We start from the raw sequence: 25,229 nt of genomic DNA, 5'->3' as shown, positions 1-25,229 counted from the left end.
AGGGTATGAACCTGAAATTGAGAGGATGGGGGAATTGGGGAATGGCTGAACAAGTTGCTGTATATGATTATGATGGAATACTATTGTGCTATAAGAAATGATGAGCAGGATGCTCTCAGAAAAAAAAAAAACCTGGACTTACATGAACTGATGCAAAGTGAAATGAACAGAGTAATAGCATATTGTATGATGATCAACTGTCAATAACTTATCTATTCTCAGCAATACCATCATCTAAGACAATTCTGAAGGATTTATGATGAGAAAAACTATATATCTCTAGAGAAAAAACTGGTGGAGTCTGAATGCAGATTGAAGCATATTTTTTCTTTATTTTTCTTGATGGCTTCCGTGGAAATATGCTTTGCATGACTGTACATGTATAACATACATCAAACTGCTTGCCTTCTCAATAAGGGGGGAAAGGGGAAGAAGGGAGGAAGAGAATTTGGAACTCAAAAAGTTTTTAAAATCAAGTACTAAAAATTATTTTACATGTAATTGGGGGGAAATAATATATTAAATTAAAAAGAGTATAAACTTATGTGAAAAATTATATCAATAGTAACAGCATAGTGTTGCAGAAAGAAAAATTAACTGAAAGTCAAGAAATCTAGATTTTACTCCCAGCTCTATCTCACCCTCTCTATATATGACCTTGTGTAGTCCTGCCTAAAAGCTTCCTGGGGCTGATGAAATAACTCTCTGGAGAGAGGGAGTTGGTGATGGAATTAGAGAATATGAAATCTTGCTAATTGGGGGAAGTCTGGAGTCACCAAGAGACTGGAGAGGGGCATGGCCAGTGCAGGAGAGGAAAGAGTAAAAAAAGAACAAAGATTATTCTAGAGAGATCAAACACCCATCAAATATCAAACACTATTGAGCAGATGTAACACGGCGAGCACAGAACAGGCAAATGATATAAACACTTACAGGTTGTTTCAGTGCCCTTCAGAGGTTCACTATTTTCATCTTCTACCACGGAATACACATTAACGACATACTCCGTTTCAGGCTTTAGATCCTTAATCACTGTACTAGTTTCTAGGCGGCTTACATAAAACTAGGTGGAAAGGGCAAAATAAAGGTAAAAGTCACAAATGGCACATTCCCATTTCTTTCTTTCTCCTAGAATTTCAGACTGGAAAACAGCAAGGGGATGGAGAGAAGACATTCAATAAAATGAGCTAGAATTCTGCTAATCATCCCCTGCTCTATAGGCTTGGAATTTATTTTGAAGGATTTCTGTTATTTCAGAAAATATTAGGTCAGCAAGGAAGCAGGTAGTAATTGCATGAAAAGATATGCCATCTATTGAGAAAGTAACAATGTTATCCTACTACCACTCTGCAGTCTTTAAGGACCACAGGAATCTTAGTAAATATTTTTTTCAATTTTAACGACAGCTAAGAGTAAGAGCATGATTAGGCAGACTCAAGCAGCGCAGGCACACTGTGTGCTGTAACAGAAAGTGAGCACAGAACTACTCTTAACTTGGTCTCATCCTCTCACTATGAATGTTAACTCCTCATATGACATTCTACAAAAAGCCTTTACTGGGGGACTTGTGAAAGGAGGAAGGGATGGCAGGGGAAAAAGAGGCATACTCACTTCTTGGCGTTTCCCTCCAGAAACCGGATAGTATTCCACCTTGTATCTGTCTATACTGTCTGATGGGGGTGTCCAGCTCACTCTAAAGGAACGATGGGTTCTCTCAGATATAACTAGATTGGAAGGTGCTTCCAAGTCACCTATGCAAGGGAAATGAAATATACAAAAGGTTCATCAATTAATCAACATGACGAAGATTAAAATGAAAATGAAAAAATCCTAATATTCACCTGGCAATGTGACAGAATGGGAAAAGCACTAGTCTCAGATTCAGAAGACCATGTTCAGAAGTTTGTGTCCTTAAACTCCCTTTTATTAACCATAAAACCTTGGGTAGGTCCCTTAAACTCTCTGGTCCTGAGTTTCTTCACCTATATATTAGCTATAATAATGTCACACTGCACACATCTCACATAGTTGTAAGGATCAAATGAGATAATGTAATGCAAAGTATTTCAACCCTAAGTATTATATAAATATAACTTTTATTATCATAAGAATTCTAAGCAACTCCCTTTACATATTAAGTAGCCCTCATTATGAAAATAACGAAACTAGGATTTAGTTACATTTTTTTCTAAAAGTATTCCTTTTATTCAATGGAATCTGGAATTCTTTTAAGTGCTTCTTAATTTAATTTGAACTTTTATAAGTAAAGTTCTCTGATTATATCTCTATAAATTTGTAACAGTATTCTTATGCCAAGGGATAGACAGGCTGTTGTTTTAAAGTGATACTATTAAAAGTAATTGTCACCTATATGGCAACAGTGAGCTATTTTATAGAATAATTGAGACAAGTCCTTGTCTGTAACATAAAATCCATTTTTTAAAATACCATTAAGAAGCTGGTAAAGATGGAAAAAATGACCATGTTAAAGCTTGAAAATAAAGAAATTAATGTAGTAAATCCAAAGTATAACCCAACCATTCTCCTGTGAGTTGTTTGCAAGTCAAAACTGTGTAAAAAAAAATTCCATTTTTTTTCCTTTAACCTTTATTATACTTGGGTTATAATCAGGTCTACAAAATCATCAAGCAGTTTTATGGTCTGGGAAACTGGCACGAATGCAACAATTACATGGTTGATTAAACAGAAAGGAAAATAGATAAAAGATGCTTTCATCTATTCCAAGCTCTCTCCAGTGGAATAAAACTACAACTTTATAAACTAATATTGAGAGCCGGAAACCCTACAAATGCTAGCTATACAGGCGGCCTGTTTCTCCAGAGAAAAATACAATCTGTTGGCCAAATCCCAAAAGAAAATCTGCAAAGGATTGGTCAGAAACTTAGAGAAAGAAAAAGAAAGAAAAGAAACTCAGAGAATAAATATACTCTGAAACCCAAAGTACCTGAATCATGTCCACTGGTGTCCTTGGGCTCTCTTTCAATTTTTACACAACTAGTATAAACACATAAGTATAATCCTTACCATTGTCTATGACACTGCAAAAAGGAATTATTCCAAGCTTCAAAATAATCACCATATTTTGTCCTTTATTAATTGACTCCACTAAAGTCCTATTCTGATGCCCCAGAATGACAGAGTGGTCACCCTGACTTCTCAAAGGCTGGGCCAGCAAGGCACAAGCTCTGTCAGGTTCTTCCAAGCTAGAAAGACTCCAGGTATGGTCCTGACAATTAACTACATTATATTGTCCAAGGACCAGACTAGATAAGTTGATAGAGGCTTTATACCATCCTCCTACCCAAGAACTACTTTACCAATGGCATCTGACATTTAGCTTCAATTTTCTTATCTGCAAAAGGTGAGGAGAGGAAGGGAGAAAGTAGTTGGACCAAATAATCTCATAAAACCCATCTAGTACTAGTATTTCTTTCTACTCAAGAAGAACCTAGAAAATCAGCTTCAAAAATAATCTGTAATTGGTGTAAAATCAATAAGCTACAAGATAGGCCTAATCCAAACCTCCCATTTTCATATCCAAAACCAGTCATCTTAGGAGGATAACAAAGGAACCAAACTTAAGAGACCTCCTCACTCATATCTTGAAAATGCCAATTGCCAGTGAATAAATATTCTGAAAGGAAAAGTATTCCTCATTAGGTATTGAAGGAAACCACAGAAATTTTGAGGAAGGACAGGCACGGAGACAAATTTTAATTGAAATTACCTCCATTAAGCCAAAGGAAGGAACATTGAAAGTTGATAAAATGATGAATAGGGTGGTAGTTAGAATAATAGGATACCTGGACCTTTGACACTATTGCACAAGTTAACAGTGAGTTCATCCACAATCCTAGAAAGTGAGTCAAAGTCAGCCACATTGTAGGCATGAGTGTCATCTGGGTCCGTTGCAATCATCTTTAACTCAGTCTCATCTGCATTTTTAATACCTTTATTTAAAAAAATTACAAATTAGCAACATTGATCAGGAACAACTTTAAGAAAATTCAACAAGTAATTTAACAAAATATATTAGAAACAGTATTCCAATTTTCCAATGTATGAAAAGATAGATGTATGTGTGTGATTTTCTCTAAAAAAGAAAGATTAACAGCTATAATGTTATGAATCACAATGAAATATCAAAAGAGATTGAAAGAAGGAAGTTATTCCAAAATTTGAGTGCTTCTAAAAACAAAAATTAATGTCTTGTTGGCTAGGTAAACCTATAACTAACCAAAGTCAGTAAACGAATGAATGAACTGAATGAATGAATGAATGAATGATGAAAGAATTAATTAATAAAAAGCACTTACTAAGTGCTTCCTATGCACCAGGAACTGTAGTAAGCACTGCAGACACAATTACCCAAAGTAAAATTGTTCCCACCCTCAAGGAGCTTACATTTTAATGGGAAAGACCACACATATTGGGGATGGAGGTTAATGGACAAGGATAGATGTTTGGGTCTGGGAAGGCACAAGGATTTTAAACTGATCCACAAGGTAATTAATTGACCTGAGGTTTTGCTCTTTCCAGAAATCATAGTGGTGATTTGATTATAAAGAAGGGAACTTAACAGGAAATTTCCTAAATCCTGGTAACAGTAAATGTCTGATATCCTTGATACTGTTTTCCTCTTTAATGACCTGATAATTGTTCGGTTTCATTAGAAGGCAAATTGGACAAATTGACAAGTCCAAATTGGTCAACGAACAGAGTTGATTGTGTGTTCAAAGATCTAAAATCACTTCTCTTCTCTTATGGAGACCAATCAACCAGCATTTATTAAGCACTTACTGTATATCAAGCATTCAGCAAGATAAACACTAGAGATACAAAAACAAAAGTAAAATATAATAAAATGTCAGTCAAGGGGCTTCCATTCTACCAGGGGAGACTAATACATGAGATTATGCTAAATACTGCCAAGCTGTTTTGTTTTTTTTATGTGCCAGAAAATCCTTATATTTCCATTTATATGTATAATATTATACACACACACATATACATATTTGTGTGTGTATATATATATATGTGTGTATATATATATACTTACATATAGATAGATATAGATATAGATATAGATATAGATATAGATATAGATATAGATATAGATATAGATATAGATATAGATATAGATATAGATATAGATATAGATATAGATATAGATATAGATATAGATATAGATATAGATATAGATATAGATATAGATATACACACATATATTTCTTCCATAAAAGTCTACTCCAGGGGCAGTTAGGTGCACAGTGGAGAGAGCACCGGCCCTCGATTCAGGAGGACCTGAGTTCAAATCCAGCCTCAGACACATAACACTTACTAGCTATGTGACCCTGGGCAAGTCACTTAACCCCATTGCCCAACCAAAAAAAAAAAAGTCTACTCCAATGAGTAGAGGCAGCTCTGTGGCACAGTGCACTGGGTCTGGAGTCAGAAAGGTATGATTGAATCTGGCCTCAGACCCTTACTAGCTACTAGCTATTAAGTAGCTACTTACTAGCTTACTAGCTTACAGACCCTGGGCAAGTCACTTAATCTCTATTTGCCTCAGTTTCCTCTATGGTGAAATGGGGATCACAGCACCTACCTCACATGGTTTTTGTGAGGATCAAATGAAATAATATTTGTAAAGTGCTTAGCACAGTGCCTGGCACATTGCAAGCAGTCTATATAAATGTTTTTTTCCTTTACCTTTCTCCCTTCCACCATTACCTCAATGGGGCATGAAGACACAGTCTCTGTCAGGTTTGGCCAAGTTATAAAGATGTCAAATACAAGCCCAAGATGGGCCAACCTAGCTAAGTTCAGAGAAGTTCCTCAACAGAAAATTATCACCAAGTCATCAATCTTTTTGGCTACAGTGACCTGCAAAGACCATCTAGTCCAGGGGTGGAGAACCTGTGGCCCTCTAAGTCCTCAAGTGCCCTTTGACTAAATCCAAACTTGACAGAATAAATTCCCTTAATAAAAGGATTTGTTCTGTAAAACTTGGACTTTGTCAAAAGGCTGCACCCAAGTACCTAGTAGGCCAGATGTGGCCTAGAGGCTGCAGGTTCCCCTTCCCTGAATTCTAGTCAGACATAAAAGGTCTTCATTGTGTCAGTGGATGGATTAACCATGTTCAAAAAATCACAGACCCTTGAAATCTTAAGAGCACTGCCGCTAGATTACTGCCATTCTTTGTGGTACTCACCAATAGCAAACAGTTCCACTCCTTCATCCTTTAGTTTCTTTGAAGGTGCATCTACATCATCCTGTGATTTTCCATCAGTAATGAGAACACCAATTTTGCGAGCTCGAGGTCTCATGCCAGCCTGTGGCCTGAAGTTGTTTTGCCGAATAAAATTCAAAGCCATGCCTAATGTGATTTTTAAAAGATATATAAGGATTACTACATAAATACACCTTTCAAAAAAACATTTAAAAAAAAAACAAGGCTTAAAGAACAACAAAAAGTCACAATATACCTGTCAGTGTGTTGCCTCCCTTGTACGGTAGGTTAGCCACAGCTTCTAATAGGCTTTTCCTGTCTTTATGAGCATTCAGTTGCCACTCTGTTCTGGGGTCCCCACTGTACTGAGCAAGGGCTTAAATAACGCAGTTATCATTAGTTTACTGAGAGGAGCATAAAAATAAGTGTAAAACTCTTTAATATTAGCAGGGCCTACCAATTTGTACTCTTTTGGGGCCAATCTCGAAGACTTCGACAATACGTGAAATGAAGCTCCTGACAGTTTTAAAATTAGCCCGACCAATACTCCAAGAACCATCAACCAGTAGCACGATGTCAGCTTCTGCTCTGGTGAAACACTCCATGCCTGATGTAGCAATAATCAAAAGGCACATGAGTATGAAAGACATTAAGTGGTATTTAAGTTTCCTTTATTCCTATTTCTCCTCCCTCTGCTTGGATGCTTGGCCTCCCTGCCTCAACCATTATGGCATTACCAGATACTAATTAGGACATCACTGGAAATATATTCATGAAACACTCATCACCATTCCATTCATGAACCTCAAGTTGTATTAATAAGAAATAGTCATTCATTCAGTGGCTGTTTCAAGGAATATGCCTTGTATCTCCCACTCTCAATTAGGCATCTTTTTTTCTTTTTTATTGTTTTTCCTCACTTCAGTCTATCATAGAAATTAGTCTAGCCAAATTAGCAAGATAAATGAGCATGGGCTCACAAGTCTGAAAGAAATTAGGCTTATTTTAAAGGTATCTCACTATCTGGAATTAGAAATTTTAGTAAAATTTTCAAATATGACCTAAAGCATTAGGATTATATATCTCTGGAATAAAATCTGACTGCTGGTAGCAATCATTTCACCACAAAACTGTTAAAGAGTATGGGATGGGCTGATGAAAACACATGGGCTGGAAAGTGCTTCTGTGGACCAAAATTTCTTTTTAAAAATTTACTATACCAAATCTGGGAGGTAACTATTAACATCAAATACAAGATTACTTAAATGCAAACCCATTTGGCTAGAAATGCCCAGTTAATGTCCTATGCCAATATTTCATCTTATTTACCATGCAAACATCTCATAGTTACCAGTTTTGTAAACAGTGTTCTTTACTTTGCAATGCAATTAGATAAATACAGATGGCAGAGGAGTGTGCACATTTAAAAAAATGAGAAAGAAAGAACATAATTTAGGAGAAGGTATGCAAACAAACACACAAGTGAGGAGATGTAGAAACACAAGTACAAACATTTATACAAGGCTGGGATGCTATGGAAAGAGAATCATTTCAGATCTCCTCAGTTCACAAGCTAGGGAACAAAAACATGAGTCGGTTAATATCATCATAAGTTAAGTAATAGAACATTTCTATAAAACAGACTGAATTATTTAATTAAGCTTAATATTACTCATCTAAAAACTGCCCTCTATTGTTCTAGAAGTTGTTACTAGTTGTTTATTTTCTGGCTTCTTACCCTGACAGCTTCTAATCTTTATATGGAAGAAATTCCATTGAAGAAAACCATCACATTCATCATACTTAAAAGATATTGTGATTCCATTAATGTTCTACATACGCAATCCAGTAGTGAAAGATCTTGAGTAATTAATTATTCAAGTATCTGATGGTTAAAAATCATGATCCTCTTACACATAGAAAATACAAATCTAATAACACAAAAAGCTGGGAAATTGTTTAAATGGAATTTTGTCCTAAAGAAGTTAAAACTGGTTTCATATATACTTTGGGTGTTGAGGGAAAAGGAAAAGGAAGTCTGGTCCTGTTATTTCAATGGTAGGGGGAGCTTTCAGTGCAAAAACTCCCTCCAACAATGCAGATCGGCAACTCATTTTTAAGTTACAACCTGAGAGAATTGCCAGGAGCATTGAGAGGTTAAAAGTCAGAAAGCTGCTATGGGTCAAAAAGAAGGATTTGAATCCAGAGATCCCTCTCTTCAAGGTCTGTGCTCTATTCACTAAGCTATGTTTCATTGTTTCATTTATAATACTGATGGTATGAATGTGATAGTAGCAAAAAAAAAAAAAAAGAAAGAAAGAAAAGAAAAACTCAAAGATTTCTGCACAGCTCTATGGCTGACAAAATTCTCAATTCTCGTCTTCTTAACTTGTCCAACCTTGCTACGGACTCTGATTCAGGGTGATAAACATATTAAATAAGTCTATCCAGATCCTGAGACCTGATGTCCTGAGATCCTTCATTTAAAATGCATTTAATCTTTTTCCTGTCTCAATTACTAAATAAACTCTAGCAGCTATTACTATCTTGTAAAATTAAATCTCATACATTGACATTTTCAATACATCTTTAACAAAAGCATATTTCAGATATTAGAGGGGGAAATGGCACATTTGCTTTAACTGCATTAATTTAATAAAAAAAAATATCATGACTAGATAATGATGTATTAGTAGTGGAGTATTACATGATAAAAACAACAATAATAATAAGCAAAATCATATTTGATGATTGTCTCAGTGACAAAAGGGATTCTAGATTTCAGTAGTGTGAATGCCAGTAAGACATCTCATAATAACAAGAGTAACAACTGACATTTATATAGTGCACTGGAGTTTGCAAAGTACTCTACCTATATGATAATAGATAATATTTATATAGCATTTAAAGGCTTTCAAAGCACAGAATGTCATCTCATTTTTGAACAGGATTACTCATCTGGACTGGTACAAATATATAGTTATAAATTTATATGGTACACAAATAAACCTGTAGTTTTTTTTAAACTTTTAGTTGAAAATGTCAATATTTAACTTAAAACATCTGTAGTTCTTTCAACTTTTTAGTTGAAAATGTCAACATTTATTTTTAAACATTATTTTAGAAGTTTTTCCATAAAACAATCAAACTCCCTAAATTTAAAGCATCCAAATTAATTTAAATTCTCACAAACTGCTTACCTGTAGATAAAATTGGCATGACAGTTGTATCTGAAAGAGTTGTCATTTCTTGTCCAATCAGTGGTGAACTTTCTCCTCCATCAAACATTCCAAAAACATTTACTTTATAGGTTGTGCCTGCCCTGCAATATTAAAAAATGGATATATATTTTGGTTAGCTAAAAAGGAGTTACTTTAACTACCCAAATAAAGAATTTTATTCTTTTTTTTCCACATTATTCAAATAGACATTGTCCCCTTTGAGTTTGGGAGCATGTGAAAAACGGAGTTTAGGATGAGAACTCACCATTGCATTGAAGTGTGTGCCCTAGATACAATGGGAAATTGCCAGGTACCATCTAACATCACGGCCCTAAGCAGTGACCTGAAAATTCAGGTGTAGGCAGGTGCGTAAGGCAGCCAGAAAGCATAACCCAAAGAATACCAGAGGTAGCCACCCACTCACAAATTCCTCCCCTGTCTCCCTCTTGGGGGAGTTACATGGTGTGGACAGTTCACAAGTAGTAAAGCTGCACAGAATCTCGGGGGAGCATTTACCTTTGGACTGAGCATACCAGGGGAAGAATCTGGCTCACAACTTGATAACTATTATTAAATAATATGCTTTAAGACAAGAATGACTTTCTTGCTCTGTATAGATCTTTAGAATTAGGGAGAAGTATTTGTTAAAATTTCCACATTATTTTACAAATGAAGAAACTTCTAAATAAGAGTTCTTGATCAAAGAAATGAATCTTGAATGCTAAGATTAAGTATGTTGTTTGTTTTAGTTATAGACCATATCTATGAATTCATTCATGAGGAGAATCCCAAGCATGGAACCAAGTGTGACAATTCTGTAACTTACAGCCTTACAGAGTTCTCTGGGCGCTAAGAGATCAAGTAATTTGCCTATGGTGTCAGAATCAAGGCTTGAACCCAGGTCTTCCCGTCTCAAAGGCCAATTCCTCTCCCCTACATCAGGAGAGGCATCATGGGCTGATAGCAGATCAAGTATATAGTCATCAAGAGCACAGTAGCTTATTATCCTTGTTATAATGAATGGTCACCCTCCATTCATTCTCAAACTTCCTTCTTTTCCATTGCAGAGCCTGGAGCAAGACTTTTAATCAACCCACCCTTCCCCTCTTCTGCCCCACTGGCACAAAACACAAAGTCTTGCCTTCTACTATGTCTCAAATTGGAAGAAGGCTCACACTTGGGATTTCAGAATGAGTCATCTGGGCATTTTCAGAGGGAATAGTAATCTCCACATTTGGGGAGGGTTTTCTACCACATAATGGCAACACCCTGAGTGGGAACTACTCTTGGCAAAATGCTACAAGCTTTTCGTATATATTAAAGCGTGGCATTACTGCTGAAAGAAGCAACTCCTACTAAGTTGTAAAAATATGACAAGCCTCTTGTGCTTGATAATTTCCAAAACCACTGTTTGAGATGTTCACAACAACCAAAACTGAAGCTACACCACCCCTCAGAGAGTAGTTTTCATCTCCACTATCTAGCAGCTTTTACAAACCCCTTCCCTGGAGAGTAAGGTGAAAACTGAACATGTTTTCCAACTTGGGCCTCACTGATTTCAATAAATTATTTGAAATAGTAACCAAAAAAAAGAATAAAATTATCTCATACCTAAGTTCCTCCAAAACGACAGTATTGTCATAGGGCCCAACAACTAATTCCCCAAGCCTCTGATCATCTCCTGTGGGATGGAAAGTGACCTTATAGCCTTTTACTTCCCCAGGGGCTGGTTCCCAAGTGACTCGGAAGCTTGACATGGTTGAGTCAGATGTTTTGAGGTTCCTGGGTGATTTGAATTTGGATACTGCAAAGAGAAGAGCAAAAACAATAATTATATGAAATACAAAGTCTTTTAATGGATATTAAACCTTTATCAACAGTTCCAGTACTGAACTTAACTGAATTCAATAAATGTGTATTATGTACCTGCTAGGGCAGGCAAACTATATTAAGCAGTAGGGACAGGGACTGAACCTGGGATTTCACTGGCATAGGGAACTCCCAAGGGATGAAGTTCTCTCTACCAGGGCAGGTCAGCTTCTCCTTTATAACATGGAGTCTCAGAGAGTTGCCTGGAGCACAAAGACTTGCCCAGAGTCACACAACCAGTAGGCAGGAGTTAAATGCAGGTATAGTATGAGAAATCAGTTCTTTATCCACTACGTCATACTAATTCACAGTGTGAGGACAGAAGGATGAAAAACCAATCAACAAGAATTTATTAAGCACCTGCTATGGGCTAGATACTGTGCTCAGTGCTAGGGATACAAGAACACAAATGAAACAGTCCTTGCCCTTAAGCAACTCAATCGCCCTCTCCTCAATTCCACTCCATTCAATTGAGTAAGCATTTACTAAATACCTACTGTGTTCCAGGCACTGTGTTGAGCATTAGGGATACAAAGACAAAATATGAAATAGGCCCTGCTTTCAAAGAGCTTACAGCCTAGCTGTAAATTGCTGGATAAGACAAACAAATGACTGTAAGTTAGAACAGAATAGAACTATAAGTGATAAGTGAGAATAGAATAAATATATAAAAGTACCAACAAAAGGGGTAAGAGATTCTGGAGAGGATAAATCATTTCCAGATGAGGGACCAGGGAAAGGCTTCACAGAATAGGAGTCATTTACACTGGTCTTTGCAGACAGAAAAAGATTAGAACAGGGCAGAAATATGGAAGGAGTCCATTTTAGGCACTAATTATGGCCTGAAAACTGTGCAGGGGTAGGAGAAGATGCACTGAGACCAGGAAATGGCTCTTAGTTCAACTTAGCTGTAACAGAGTGCATAGAGAAGAAATGAGGCTGGAAAGGTAAATGGAAGGCAGATTATGGAAGGTCTTGAGTTTTAGACCAAGAAATTTATACTGTTTCATCCCATAGAAAATGGAGAACCACTTAAAGTATTTTTTTTCAAGATCTTAGATTTAAAGCTGGAAAAGAGCTTGGAAGTGTTCTAATGCAGTCACCTTCATGAGGAAATGAGGCCAAGAAAGGTTATGATTTGCCTATGGTCACACAACTAGTAAATCTAAGGCAAGAACCAAACCCGACCTTCCTAACTCTAGATCCAGCAATCTATCCACTACACCATGCTGCCTCTAAAGTGATATGATCAGCAGTGTAAAGGATAAACTAGAGAAAGGAAGACGCCAGAGGTGTGGTAGTCTACTATTTTTCATTTTAACAAATGTAGCGCTCCATTTAGACTTAAAGACCTCACCACTCAGGGAGACTAGTTAGGAAACTATCACAATAGCCAGATGAGAAGTAATGAGGCTCTGAATTAGTGTGTTGTGTGAGGAGAAAGAAAAGTATAGACGTAAGGCATATTTCAGACAATTGTATTTGACCAGTGACTGGAGATTAAACAAGGTGAAGAAGAGAAGAGAATCAAATGGAGACTCCAAGATTTCAAGCATGGGTTACTAGGAAGGTAAGAGCGCTAACAAAAGAAAAGTTAAGAGCAGGGGCAGATTTTGAAGGGAAGATGATGAGCTTAGCTTTGGACATGTTGAATTCCAGATGTCAGCAAGACACCAGTAGTTAGGAATTTGGGGCTGGAGTTCAAAAGAGCAGCTACAGTTGGAGACAGACATTTGAATGTGATCTGCATAGAAGCAATAACTGAAGCCAGGGAATGGGAGAGAGTGTAGAGGATGCCTACTCTTAAGGGACAGGAGGAGGAAAAATGACCACCTAAGGAAGCAAAAAGAGAATCAAAGAGTTAGAATAAGAGACAAGAGAATCAGAGTAACCATTTCTTACAAATGCTCATAACACTGAGTTAAATTCCATTCTCTTCCCTCCTCAGTTTCAATAAACTATAAGCTCAATATGAGTCAATGGTGGGATGTAACAGCCAAAACAGATAATGAAAGCTTGGGTCACCTCATGAGAGGCAGAGTGTCCAAGACTACTAAGGTAATAGCCACATTAAATCTTGTCTTGGTTAGACTGGGTATGATCATTTGGGAAAGATATGGTAAGATGAATAGCATGCAGAGCAGAGCAACTAGCATGACCAAGGATTTTGGATTATTCTATGGAGGATTGTTTTAAGCAACTTTTCAGTAGTTAGTCTGGAGGAAGGAAAACTTTTTGGAAGGGAAACAGGGTGGTTGGGGAGGATGCACTAAGTAGCCTTCAAGTATTTGAAAGGCTGTCATATAGAGGAAACAGACTTATTCTTTACTTCAGAAGTCAGAACCCAAGCCCAATGGGAATTGCAAAAAAAGCAGACTTAAGAGTTGATATAAGGAAAAGCTCAAGAGGTTATCCAAAAAATGGAATGGGCCCTAGCTATACAGTAGGTTCTCAAGCAAGGGCTGAATGACCACCTTCTACATACACTGTAGATGAGATTTTTATTCAAGTACGGGTTAAATTAGTAAGTCTCTTAGGTCTTTTCCAACTCTGGGGTTCTAGGATTCCAAGAGCTAAAAAAGCACCTTTAAAATTATACATACGTGTAGTTCCTGATCCTTGCCTGTGCTTTCCTTCTCCCGTCTTGTAAATTGGAAGCACCATGATGTCATATGTAGTTTGAGGCTGAAGTCGTTTTAACACAGTTGATGTGACTGTGGGTGGCACTTTGGCCACCATCTGTCTTCCTCCTCCCCGAGGCCGGTATACAACACGATAGTTCACAACTTTCCCTGGTGCTGGTTGCCATGTGACTCTCATTGTTGTTTCAGTCTCATCATCAACTCTCAGAGTCCTGGCATTCTGAGATACTGTCAGATGCAAAGCCAGATTAAAATACATGTCAATAAAAAATAAAACATGTTATGTAATAAAACTCCACTTCAGCAAAGAGTAATGATCTGTGCTTTGATATTCAAGTACTCTAGGAAAGGCAGAATAGCCTAGTGGATAGAGTTGTATACCAAGATTAAGAAGATTCGAATTCAGATTCTACTTTGACATTTGCTGACTGTCTGGCTATTAGCAAATCGCAGCTTCTCTGGACCTTAATTTTCCCACCTACAAAATGGAGATAATAATAATAATAATAATAATACCTTTAGTGCCCACCCCACAAGGTTCTTGTGAGGCTCCAATGAGACTATCTTTATAAAAATGTTTTCCAAATCTTAAAGCTCTATGTGAATGTCAAGGATCATGGTGTTTCATAGTTCAGCATTGTAATCTATTGTAAACCGAGAATAATAAAAGATCCTAAGAGACCTTTCATGCCTATCCCCCTAAAAACTAGAAGTCTGGATCTTAGGGATTTCCTAGTTGAGTGTTAGAGAATTTAGAAAAGAAAACATCCTTTTCCTGGGACAAGCTTTTAGAAATTTTATCCTACTCCCATCTGTAAAGAATTTCTCTTAAAACCAAATGCCTTGAGGGGTTTCACAGCTGTTAGTTCTGCAAGGGAATTTTGACAGGGGCCATTGCAAGGAGTACAAAAGTGACCCAGAAAATGACTTTTAACCAGAGTTAAGGTTGTTAATGAAATTTCTTGTATTCTCTCCCAAGAAAATGTAAAGAAGTGGGATATAAAGAGATAAGCCATTATATAATGTCTCAATAGTTTTAAAATTAGGTTTGTAAACCTTAAGCCTGATAGGAATTTTTCATGTGGAAAGTGTTTACTCAAGGTATAATAAACATCATTGACAAAAATAATCTTTCTCTGATATTTAGGTGATTTTTATTTAACAAAAGGGTAATTAAACATCTAAGAGAGATTATGTAACCTGTTCTTTACTATATCAATATGGTGTACATATTCAACCAATACTGTTTGCATTTTAATTTCATTTATTCAGGGATTAGATACTTCAAAAGGTTAGAATCATGCTATATAGGAATAAACTGTAAGCTCCCAGGGGAAATGATTAAGAATTTACCCTCACTATTTGGAAGAGAAGGGAAGGGAAGAGAAGGGAGCTCTTAACCTTCTTTATGCCATGGTTAACTTTCCAAAATAATGTTTTTAAATGCATAAAATGAAATACATAGAATTACAAAATGTGCTAATTGTGTGAAATACTACTATCAAAATGTTTTTTTAATAAGTTCACACACCTTAGGTTAAGAACCTTTGCATTAAGGGATTATGGAGGCCAAAAAACTGAATAATTTGCCACAAAATATTAACCTTTCAAAACGCAAATACAAACTCAGTAAAGCTGTACTCTTATTATGTCTATGATAGATATGAAGATGAGAAGTAAATAAATCAAAATATATATAAAGAATCTAGGATATCCTCATCTAAAATGTATTCAGAATAACCTAACTCACAATTTTCTAAGTTATTGGATAAAGATGAACCAGTTTGAATGAAAAAAAACCTATAATGTCTTGCTTGGGCTCTTGAAAAAAAGGTGATGTCAACATTCAGTGAGACTATCACTGACTCAAGATTCTGATTATTATCAACTACCACAAATGTGGGTTAAGATGTGGTGTCCCTGGGCCTGTCTTAAAAAAGCCTTAAATCATGGGATCATATAAGAGTTCTTGACTTTTTTGTGTCATAGAGCACTTTGACAAGCTGGTGAAATCTATAGACCCCTCTTCAGAAGAATGTTGAGGGTTTTTTTGTTGTTGTTTTTCAATTCATAATGGCAGGAAATACCAGATTTCAGATAGAAGTTAGTGAAAATAAAGATGTAATTTTTTTTCTCATGCAAGTTCAAAGATCTCCTGAAATATATAAATGATCCCTTGGAGATCTGTAGACCCAGGGTTGAAAGCTCCAAATTTAGACCTTGAAAAGACTTCGAAGGCCATCAATAAAATCCCTTCATTTTACAAATAAGACAGTAATCCCAGAATGGTTAAATGAGTCACCAAAGTTCACACAAGTAGGAAGCAATAGGAAGGGATTTGAACCCAGGTCTCCTAACTCCAAATTTAGTACATTGTTAACCATTCCATAATGACTCACTCTAATACATAAATATGTGCTGAAATACCAAGAGCTCTGGCCATTACATTCACAGAACTAGTTTTTAGTTCAATACTAAAAAAAAAAAAACTCTTAAAATGAGTATCAAATCTCTTCTTCTTACACAAGATGCCCAGTCTAATTTCACTGATCTTCAAAGTTCAGAAGAATGTAATATGATCATACAAAAAAATCCTTGGGTGCTGTTATGAATAGCAACCAGTGCTCCAGAAATCTGTTACCACTCCCCTGACATAAGTGGCTAAGATTCCCAGGCTGTGCAAATACTTAAAAATCTATGTTTAAACCAGACTTTTGAATTTCATGCTTCCTAGTGTGATATCTTGCAGGCTTCTCAGTTATACCCTTTCTTTATCATAAACTACAGAAAATAACAGAAGGAAACTTCAGCAAATTTCTGTGCATCTTGTGCTAATTATTAACTGACCCTCAGGCTTTTGGAAAAAGCAACTAGATTGGCTCACCACCACAAAAAAAGTTGCATGGCGCGTGTCATCCATGATGTCCTCTTTGAGAACAAAGCACAAACAACAACAAACAACAATATGGACAAGTTATGCTATGAATTGCTGTAGTACCCTCTATTCTCTCCCTTCCACCCCATGTTACCGACTTTTCTCCGCCGTGGGATGCCCCCAGGTAGCAATATCACTAAACTAGCTATCTCAGACTAGGAAAACATACCTATGTATACACACAAATGCATCCACATGTATGTATGTATACATATATGTATCCACATATACACACATACACATATACATGCACATACACATACACATACATTAGTTCTCCATCTACTGGCATCTTGGCCACAGCTCCAATTCAGATTTCTAAAAGAATCCCACTATATTCCTGGACCTTACAATGTTTCCAGAGCTATTTAGCTAAAAGCTGTATTGAAATCACTCAACGAAATGTGTCCTACTGGAAGCAGAGAAGACAGCATGAAACTTTTCATACCTTTGAAGCAAAGTGCCTTATAAGTCACATCTGTGCTACAAATATAAATGGCCTGGACACCCTGCCCCTTAACTATCACAACTTCTCAACAATATTTTCCAAATTGTTTTATCTTCCACAGCAAAAATTCAAAAAGTAAGGTGGCTAGTGGAACAAATTAACCTCTTTTCCCCTCCAACTTGTTCTCTAACTTCAACCTTTGAGGGTAGTTGACCCTCAACCAACAATGGAGTTCAATACTACCCAGGTTTCTCCCAGTCCAGAGGAGGCCTTTTAAATTCACTAACAACATAATCAGTCAACAAGTGTTTATTGAGAAAGTACTATGACTCAGCTTCAGAGAGGTAGAAGGCAATTTAAGATTTCTGCCATCCCACGTATTTTTGGTACTAACACATTCCTATTCCAGATTTCCCTTCATAAGAACTTATTAGAAGAGTCACAGCTTCAAGCGGATATTATAATAGAGCATGATTTTTGGCAAACGCAATGTCTGTCAATTTTTAAACACCTACAATTTTAAAACTTTCCCAACACAGGAATGATAGATAGGCTTTTAATAATCAAAGAAATTAATTGTAAGTTTCACTGACATGTTATCTTAATTTGCTACACATTACTTATTTTTACATCAACTGAACTGCCAAAATCCAATCAAAATACACATCTTTAAACAACAGCCAATACATTCCAGATATAATATTAAATTTACCATGGAAACCAACTATGTCAATATATTTTTCTGCAAAATTTAATTTTCTGCTAAATTACGTAGAACTAGTTATGTTTATAGAGAATCTAGTTATGTTTGACGCAAGCCAAGACCAGATTTCTTTGTTTGAGAATGCTTATTTACACTAACTCAATTCTTAGTTCATCCCTTGAGATTTTTCTCTGGAAATAAACAAATTAGAAGGGGGAAAAAAATCAGTGATGTCAGTCACTGCACACCTCAATTCTCCACTAGACCTGAAAGAATGGCCACTGACCTGACCTATTCAGCTTTTTCTTTTTAATAAAACATCATAAAGATGCATGCCCTCTTACCAACAGTGCCTCCATTCACCTTCCCTAAAGTCTTACAAAGGGCAAACGAAGAAATCCCAGGCTAGAAACAATGAGAGTAGCTTGAGGCACATGACCAATCAAATATTATTTGGAGTCTACCTAATTAATTGTCCTTGATAATTCCTTAATAATCAATCAACGTATTGTTATTCCACTCAGTACTCCCTAACTCAGCTCTAGAAAGAATACTAGGTCTCAGAAAAAAATGGGCAACAATGAGTCATGCAATTGGGTCGAGGAAGAAGCTTTCTGATGTTGAAAGGTTGGACTTCCTTACTTCAAAATATTTTCCCCTCCCTCCCCAACACTTTCACTGGCCCTACATGTGGCATTGAGCTTGGAATAAAGAATGTACAATGTTTACTTCCAACTTTTAAAGGGTCTTGAAAAGCAAGCTACTTTAACAAGAAGGTAACTACATATGACTTAACTAGACTAGAAGTAGGGGGAAGAGATTTTCTGAGCTTCCTTTCCCTTCCTGACAAGTAATGGAGCAGTTTTCTTTGGTCCTTCCTCATATTCCTCCTTCTTTCAATATTTATAGGTACTAAACTTACCTGAAATAAACAGCTTGGCTTAGCTGATGGAGGAGTAGACTTGAAGTCAGTTGGACATGATTTAAAAATCCTGCCTTAGCTATGTACTAATTTCCTCTTACACAAAATGGGAGGGAAGGTTGGATCCAGTGGCCTCTAAAGTACCTTATCTATTAACTTATGATCTTTTCAATGCTTCCTGAGCCTTATGTTTTAATATGAAGCAAATACATGTAGACTGGAGAACCAGTTATACTTATTCACACTTTTGAATATCTATTAATACACACTGATCAGAATCCAAAGGATAATAAATGCTAACAATATAAAATGTCACCTACATTCAGTTGTAGCTTCTCCATTCAAAGGATTCCCTTCCCCACTGGTGTAGGTGGCAAATATTGAAATTTTATATTTGGTCTCTGGCTGCAGATTTTCTATCACAGTGTGAATTGCATCTCCGGGAAGATTCTTCTCTCCAGCCTCAACATCATCATAAAGGGATCTCCATGTAACTCTGTAACCACGAACCATCCCTGGAGCAGATGTCCAATATGCTCCAATGGAAGTGTCAGTGATGTCTTTAGTAATCAAGTCCCGAGCAGAACCTCGTTCTATGGAAGAGAAATTTTTTGAAAAAGGCATCAGTGCAAGAATATGCATTATACATGTAAAATCTAACCCTCTTTTTTTTTCAAATTTATATTCAGTTTATAGAGGACAAACTCTTGAGCCTGATCTCAGAAAGACCGAAGTTCAAATTCCTTCTCTGACATTTACTAGCTGGGTGACTCCTGGGTAACTGCGTGCCTCAGGCAATTCCCTAAAACTAATCTATGAAGTCATAGACAGTTTGCATCTGAATTAGTGGAGTAAGTTCCCACAAGGAGAGTTTCCAAAACTGATGAAATCATCAATTATACCTTACTTATCCTTATTATTCAAAGAGTTCCTTCTAGCACCTCAAAATCTAACTAAAATTGAAGTCATCTTCTGCCAACAATGAGCCCCTCCTGCTATCTTCTCTATTTCTACCAAAAACAACTTTATTCTCGTTATGCCAAGTTTGAAACTTCAGAATCATCTTTTGATTCTTTCCTCTTTCTTGTTCTTCATATCAAATCAGTCACCTGCTCCTGTCACTTCTTCCTTAGTGTTTCTCATGTCCATCCCTTCTTACTCATCCCCACTGCCATCATTCTAAATCAAGTTCTTCTTACATTACCTAACTTAATGCAAAAGACTCTTTTCCTCCAAAATTTTCACCTTCCTTTCTGTCATGCAAATTATATAATTAATCTTCTTTACATGCCTAATCAGCTGATGAGCCTAACTAAAAACTTGGCCTCTTTGCTGTTTGTCATACAAGATATGTCATCTCCCAATTCCATGCATTTTCACTAGCTGTCCTTCATTCCTGGAATTCTCTCTTTCCTCATCTCTGACTTCTAGATTCTCTGGCTTTTCTAGGTTTTATCTAAAATCCTACCTTCTGCAAGAAAGCCTTTCCCAATCCCTCTAGTGCTAGTTTCTTCCCCTGAGATTATTCCCAATTTATCTTGCATATAACTTGCTTGTAGATAGTCATTTGTATGTTGTCTCCCCTCATTATACGTGAGCTCCTTAAGAGCAGTTACTGGTTTTTTGCCTTTCTTTGTACTCTCTGCTCTTGGCACAAAGCCCAACCCATGAAGGCACTTAGCAAACATTTGTTGACTTGACCTGACTTCAAATAAAGGATAGTCTTGGTCAGGCACACAGAGCCTTCCACAATCTGTCCCCAGTCTATCTTTCCAATTTTATGTCCCATATAGCTCACATGTGCTCTCTTTCCTCATCTGTAAAATGAGGCAATTGGACCAGGTGAACTTTGACTTCCCTTCCATCTCTAAATCTATGAAATTTGCTACCTCCTATGACCTCAGATTAGTCACTTATCCTCTCTGTAAAATGAAGGAGTTGGATTAGATGGCCTTTAAGGTCTCTTCCAAACCCAGACTGATGACACTTTGTATATATTTCTATCCCCATTGCCTAGCATGGTATAAGGTATTTCATAAGGTATTTCATAAATTTTCATTGAATTGCCCTGAGTGGAATTGTGCATCTCCAATTTCTTTTCTACCGGCTCAAATGTCATTATGATATCTCTCTTCTAGTCCCTCTATAAAATACAATCCTAACATATCTTCATGATTTTCCCAAGGACCTCATCCCCATTCATGCCTCTGTTACCTTGGGGCATAGATCATGGTCCTCAAAGGTTCTTTTCTACAATCCTACTTTTTTTATGTTGTAGATGTTTAAAGCTGGAAACGACCATCTAGATCACCTAGCCTATCCCTCCTCTTTTAATAAGAGCTGGGGAAGTTCACAGTGAACTTGCAGATCATCTCATAGTATCTACTGTCAGAAGGTTCTAGGACTGGACCCCCAGAGTCTCCCCATTCATACAAAGTCTGGGGCTTTTTCCACTGCTCTGTGCTTTCTACCAATCTAATTTAAACAAATTCCCAGCTTTAATGTGCAGTTCACTAAAAACATAAAACATGACCTCATTCCAATGGCAAAACTAGTTCCAAATATCTATTCCTTGCTGTTGACTTTTATGGAGTTATAAATGTAGAAGGGTAACCTTTCAATGAAACTGAAAGAACACCTATTTTTCTAGAACACTGAAAAAGCATTAGTTATTAAAGGGGGATATACTCTGCAGGGGTGGGGGAGAGAACAACTGAAAATTTCTGTTCCCAAATTGAAGCCTTTTCATTCAATAAAAGACATGAATATAATCCAAATGGAAAATAAGAAAACCTAAATTTAATAGGAGACACAGCTTTCTCCCAATAAAACAGCTACTCTTTCCATATTTTAATGTAATATAAATATACAAGTCACTTTATATTGGCTACTTCAAATAGGATTTCTGCCATAATATGACATCAATATAAAACTATTTGCTTTCCCAGCATAATTTTGAGCAAGCAATTTCTGGGTGTTCAAGCAAGTGATACAAAAAGCCACTGTAATAATTCTGAAGATCATTATTGTTTCAATTATCGTTGCCATAAAGATGGGAGAAAAAATAACCTATGCCTTGCAGTTATGTACAATAAAGCCCTAGAACCTAAATGGAAAAGGTAACCTTAAAGGAAGGAAAAGCCACATTGAACAAAAAATATATATGCAGTTCAAAGAAAAGGGAAAAAAAGGTTGGGCTTTTTTCTGAAACCTCAAGTCCAAGTGGAAACTTCAACTCCATTGTAAATAACTTAAGTGGCTGACAGAACATCCTATTTGGGGCGGGGGAGGGAGGAGGAAGGGGAAAACTAGACATGCATTTCACTTCAATCAGAAAAACATTTCTAAAATCATAGTTATTTATTTTCTTTCAAAGCTTGTGACTGTTTCCTATAAGGTGGGGAAGGGCAGCCATTTGTGTTTTAAACTCTAAAAATGACCACAAGTCATGTATTTTCTTTGCATGCAACAAAACGCAAGTACAGCTTTGTAACATCTTTGCACTAAATGTTATTCAGGCAAAAGGACTCTGGATTTACATGTGCAGTATGTGGATATAGAGTCATAGAATCACAGTATCTCAGAATCAGCAGGGTATTCTGTGACCATGTAGTGAAACTTGATATCTTTACAAGGAATCTCCTCAACAACATATACCACAAGTGGTGATCCAGCTTCTACCCAAAGACTATGAAAGTAAATTCACTGCCTCCTGAAGCAACCCACCTGATACCCCTTAATTAGCTTCACCCCCACTTCCACAATCATCCCTCTCTTTGACATCTTTCAACTTCGACTTCTCGCACCTCCCATCCCCATTCAGCTGCTAAATTGCCATTTATTTCTGGAAAGATTCCAAACCACCCAAAGTCAAAAATTCCCATTTGTGTTGAATGTAGAAGCTAGCCAAATTTCATCCCCAGGCACCAAAGCAACCAGTAGATGAAATTGCTAAAACACCGTCTGAGATCTTTGAGGAATGAAAGAGATGTGAGGGTTTTCTGGATTGATTAGTGCTGGACAAAGTTGTTCCAAGTCAATTGAACTCAATTCAATTTAATTCATTTCAACAAACACTGTGCTAAATGTTTAACATCCTTAGACAAAAATAAAATAGTCTTTGTCCTCAAGGAGCTTATATTTTACTGGGGGGAAATGTTACACACAGATAAGTGAATAATGTCCATATATCTCACTTTTTCACACTTTTGTAATTCCTTTACTTCAGAATGATTTATGCTACAGAAAAAAACTCCCTCCATTTTTGCCTAATTAATGTCTTACGGCCATAAAACTCTGTAAGGGATTGTTCCCAAAGATAACCTCTCCTTCTATCTCTCCTGCCTACTAAAAATCATTTCAGTGAAGCAGTTAGTGAAACACAAAACACCATGACCATGAACCTAAAGTTGGCTCCAATGTTACAGTGGGTTTGGGTTTTGTTTTTCCGAATTTAATGCTGGGATGGTTTGGGAGTGGGGATCAGAAGGCATCAACACTTCCAACTCGTGCTTACTTTCTCCAAAGGATTTGCCTCTTGGCCCCTTTTTAGTCCTACTTGCTACGATACTGTTTGTGACATACTCATTCCCATGACAACAGGCTTCGGTGTCACAAACACAGCCTAATGATTACATTTGGAGAACGAGTAGGTGGCCAGTAGAGAGATTGTAAGGAAAATAGAAACTCAGACATACTTCTGAACTCACCGAAAAATGGGCAAAGAAGTTTACTAGCCAAGTAAAGGAATTTTTCTCAGGGTTTTTCCATTTACTATTCTCAGTTCTCAATTTAAATGTGACCTCCGAATCAAGAAGACTTGGGTTCAAATCCAAAATCTGCTACATTCTGGCTATGTGATCCTGGGCAAGTCATTAAACTGCTCACTTCTCTAGACCACTTTCTAAGACTAAGTTGCAGAGAATATGCTAGTGTGGTTTGATAAAGGAAATTCTGCCCCAGGAATTCCCTATATTGATGAAATCAGAGGTCCTGTCCAAAAGAAATAAAATAAAATAAAACCAATAGAAGATTTTTGTAAAAATGGATGAATTTGTGATGGTCACTAGTTTTAAGAAGAAAAGGTTATATAGAAAGTTTTTATTTAAATATAATCCCTCAAATCCCTCCTTCAACCAGAAATAGATTAAAAAATGAAAAGTTTTCTACATTAAACTGTTCTAAATGTCCAATCATGACTTATCAAAGCAATATTTATTGATTTGGATAGAAGAAAATATAAGCAATTCAGTTTAAGGATTTTTTTTCTCCCAATCTTTCTCCATTGTACAGTCACTCTCTATAGACCCCCCCCAAAAAAAAGTGGACTCGAGGAAAAGTTGGCTAAAGTTAACAGGAACCTCATCCAGGACCTGTGGTTGAAAAAGTAAACAAGCAGCAAAATTTAATGACTTCTAACTCTTAGGAGTGAGTCAGTTAATCAAAAACATTTATAAGTAGTGAGTACCTACTGTTTGCAAAGCAATTCTCACTTACTGATTCTTTGCCCTTTTTCCAGATACTATTTCAGTTTCTTCAATCCAGTAATTTCATGCTGGGTATATGACCCTACCAGTGTACTTATTACAAGAAAATCAAACTCCTGTTAAACACTAAAATTTCCCATGGAGTTCAATGTTTCCTACTTTTACAACCAAAATTAAGTATTAAATGAAAAAAATAAACAAATGGAGAAATGGAAACTTATGATATTTGCAATCCAATGACCTGGATCTTACTACCTGGCTATGTGAACTCAGGAAACTACAACCTCTCGGGACAAATGTTGGAGGTTTCACCTCTTCTCAGTCTTCATTGTTCTTGACCACATTTGCAACATTTGACACCATTAACTATCTCTTTCTGGATATTCTCCCCTCTCTGGGTTTCCATGTTACTGCTTTCTCCTTCCACTCCCATCTTTCTGACTAATCAGTCTCCTTTCCTAGATCTTTATGTGACACTCGCTGTCTGTGGGGTGCACCTCAAGGCTCTGCCTATTTTCTGTTCTCTTTCTTCTCTCTATCCTCTAACTTGGTAATTTCATCAGCTTTTGAGTGACCAGCAATTTTTATTACTCCTCAGAGATTGTAGTATATGATCCATCACTACATAGCATCATCAGAATAATACTAGTTTTAGAAAAATGAACTTTTGTTTCAGGGAGAAGTTTAGTGTCATTAAAAGTATTACACAGTTTTCCAAATGTAATCCAGCCCACTTTCTTCCTCCTGTTT

The 25,229-nt window shown here is 36.7% G+C and overlaps 1 protein-coding gene across 4 annotated transcripts in view; it reads right to left on the bottom strand.

The window, feature by feature from the left end:
* Nucleotides 1-25,229, bottom strand: part of COL12A1 (collagen type XII alpha 1 chain) — a 143,558-nt gene that overhangs the window by 72,488 nt on the left and 45,841 nt on the right. For 3 of the 4 annotated variants that reach the window (XM_021000135.1, XM_078155281.1, XM_021000133.2), the window contains 10 exons: nt 19,314-19,586; nt 13,947-14,213; nt 11,086-11,278; nt 9,454-9,575; nt 6,711-6,860; nt 6,510-6,629; nt 6,236-6,400; nt 3,825-3,971; nt 1,612-1,751; nt 934-1,063 (listed from right to left, as the gene is read on the bottom strand). In XM_021000135.1, coding sequence (XP_020855794.1) covers nt 934-1,063; nt 1,612-1,751; nt 3,825-3,971; nt 6,236-6,400; nt 6,510-6,629; nt 6,711-6,860; nt 9,454-9,575; nt 11,086-11,278; nt 13,947-14,213; nt 19,314-19,586 — 1,707 coding nt within the window. The remainder of the gene's footprint in view (nt 1-933; nt 1,064-1,611; nt 1,752-3,824; nt 3,972-6,235; nt 6,401-6,509; nt 6,630-6,710; nt 6,861-9,453; nt 9,576-11,085; nt 11,279-13,946; nt 14,214-19,313; nt 19,587-25,229) is intronic. The other variant, XM_021000134.1, reaches the window with a different exon arrangement.

Source organism: Phascolarctos cinereus, unplaced genomic scaffold (assembly GCF_003287225.1).
Source record: "Phascolarctos cinereus isolate Bilbo 61053 unplaced genomic scaffold, phaCin_HiC Scaffold_5;HRSCAF=322, whole genome shotgun sequence".
NCBI lineage: Eukaryota > Metazoa > Chordata > Mammalia > Diprotodontia > Phascolarctidae > Phascolarctos > Phascolarctos cinereus.
This window is presented reverse-complemented; position numbering and strand designations above follow the sequence as displayed.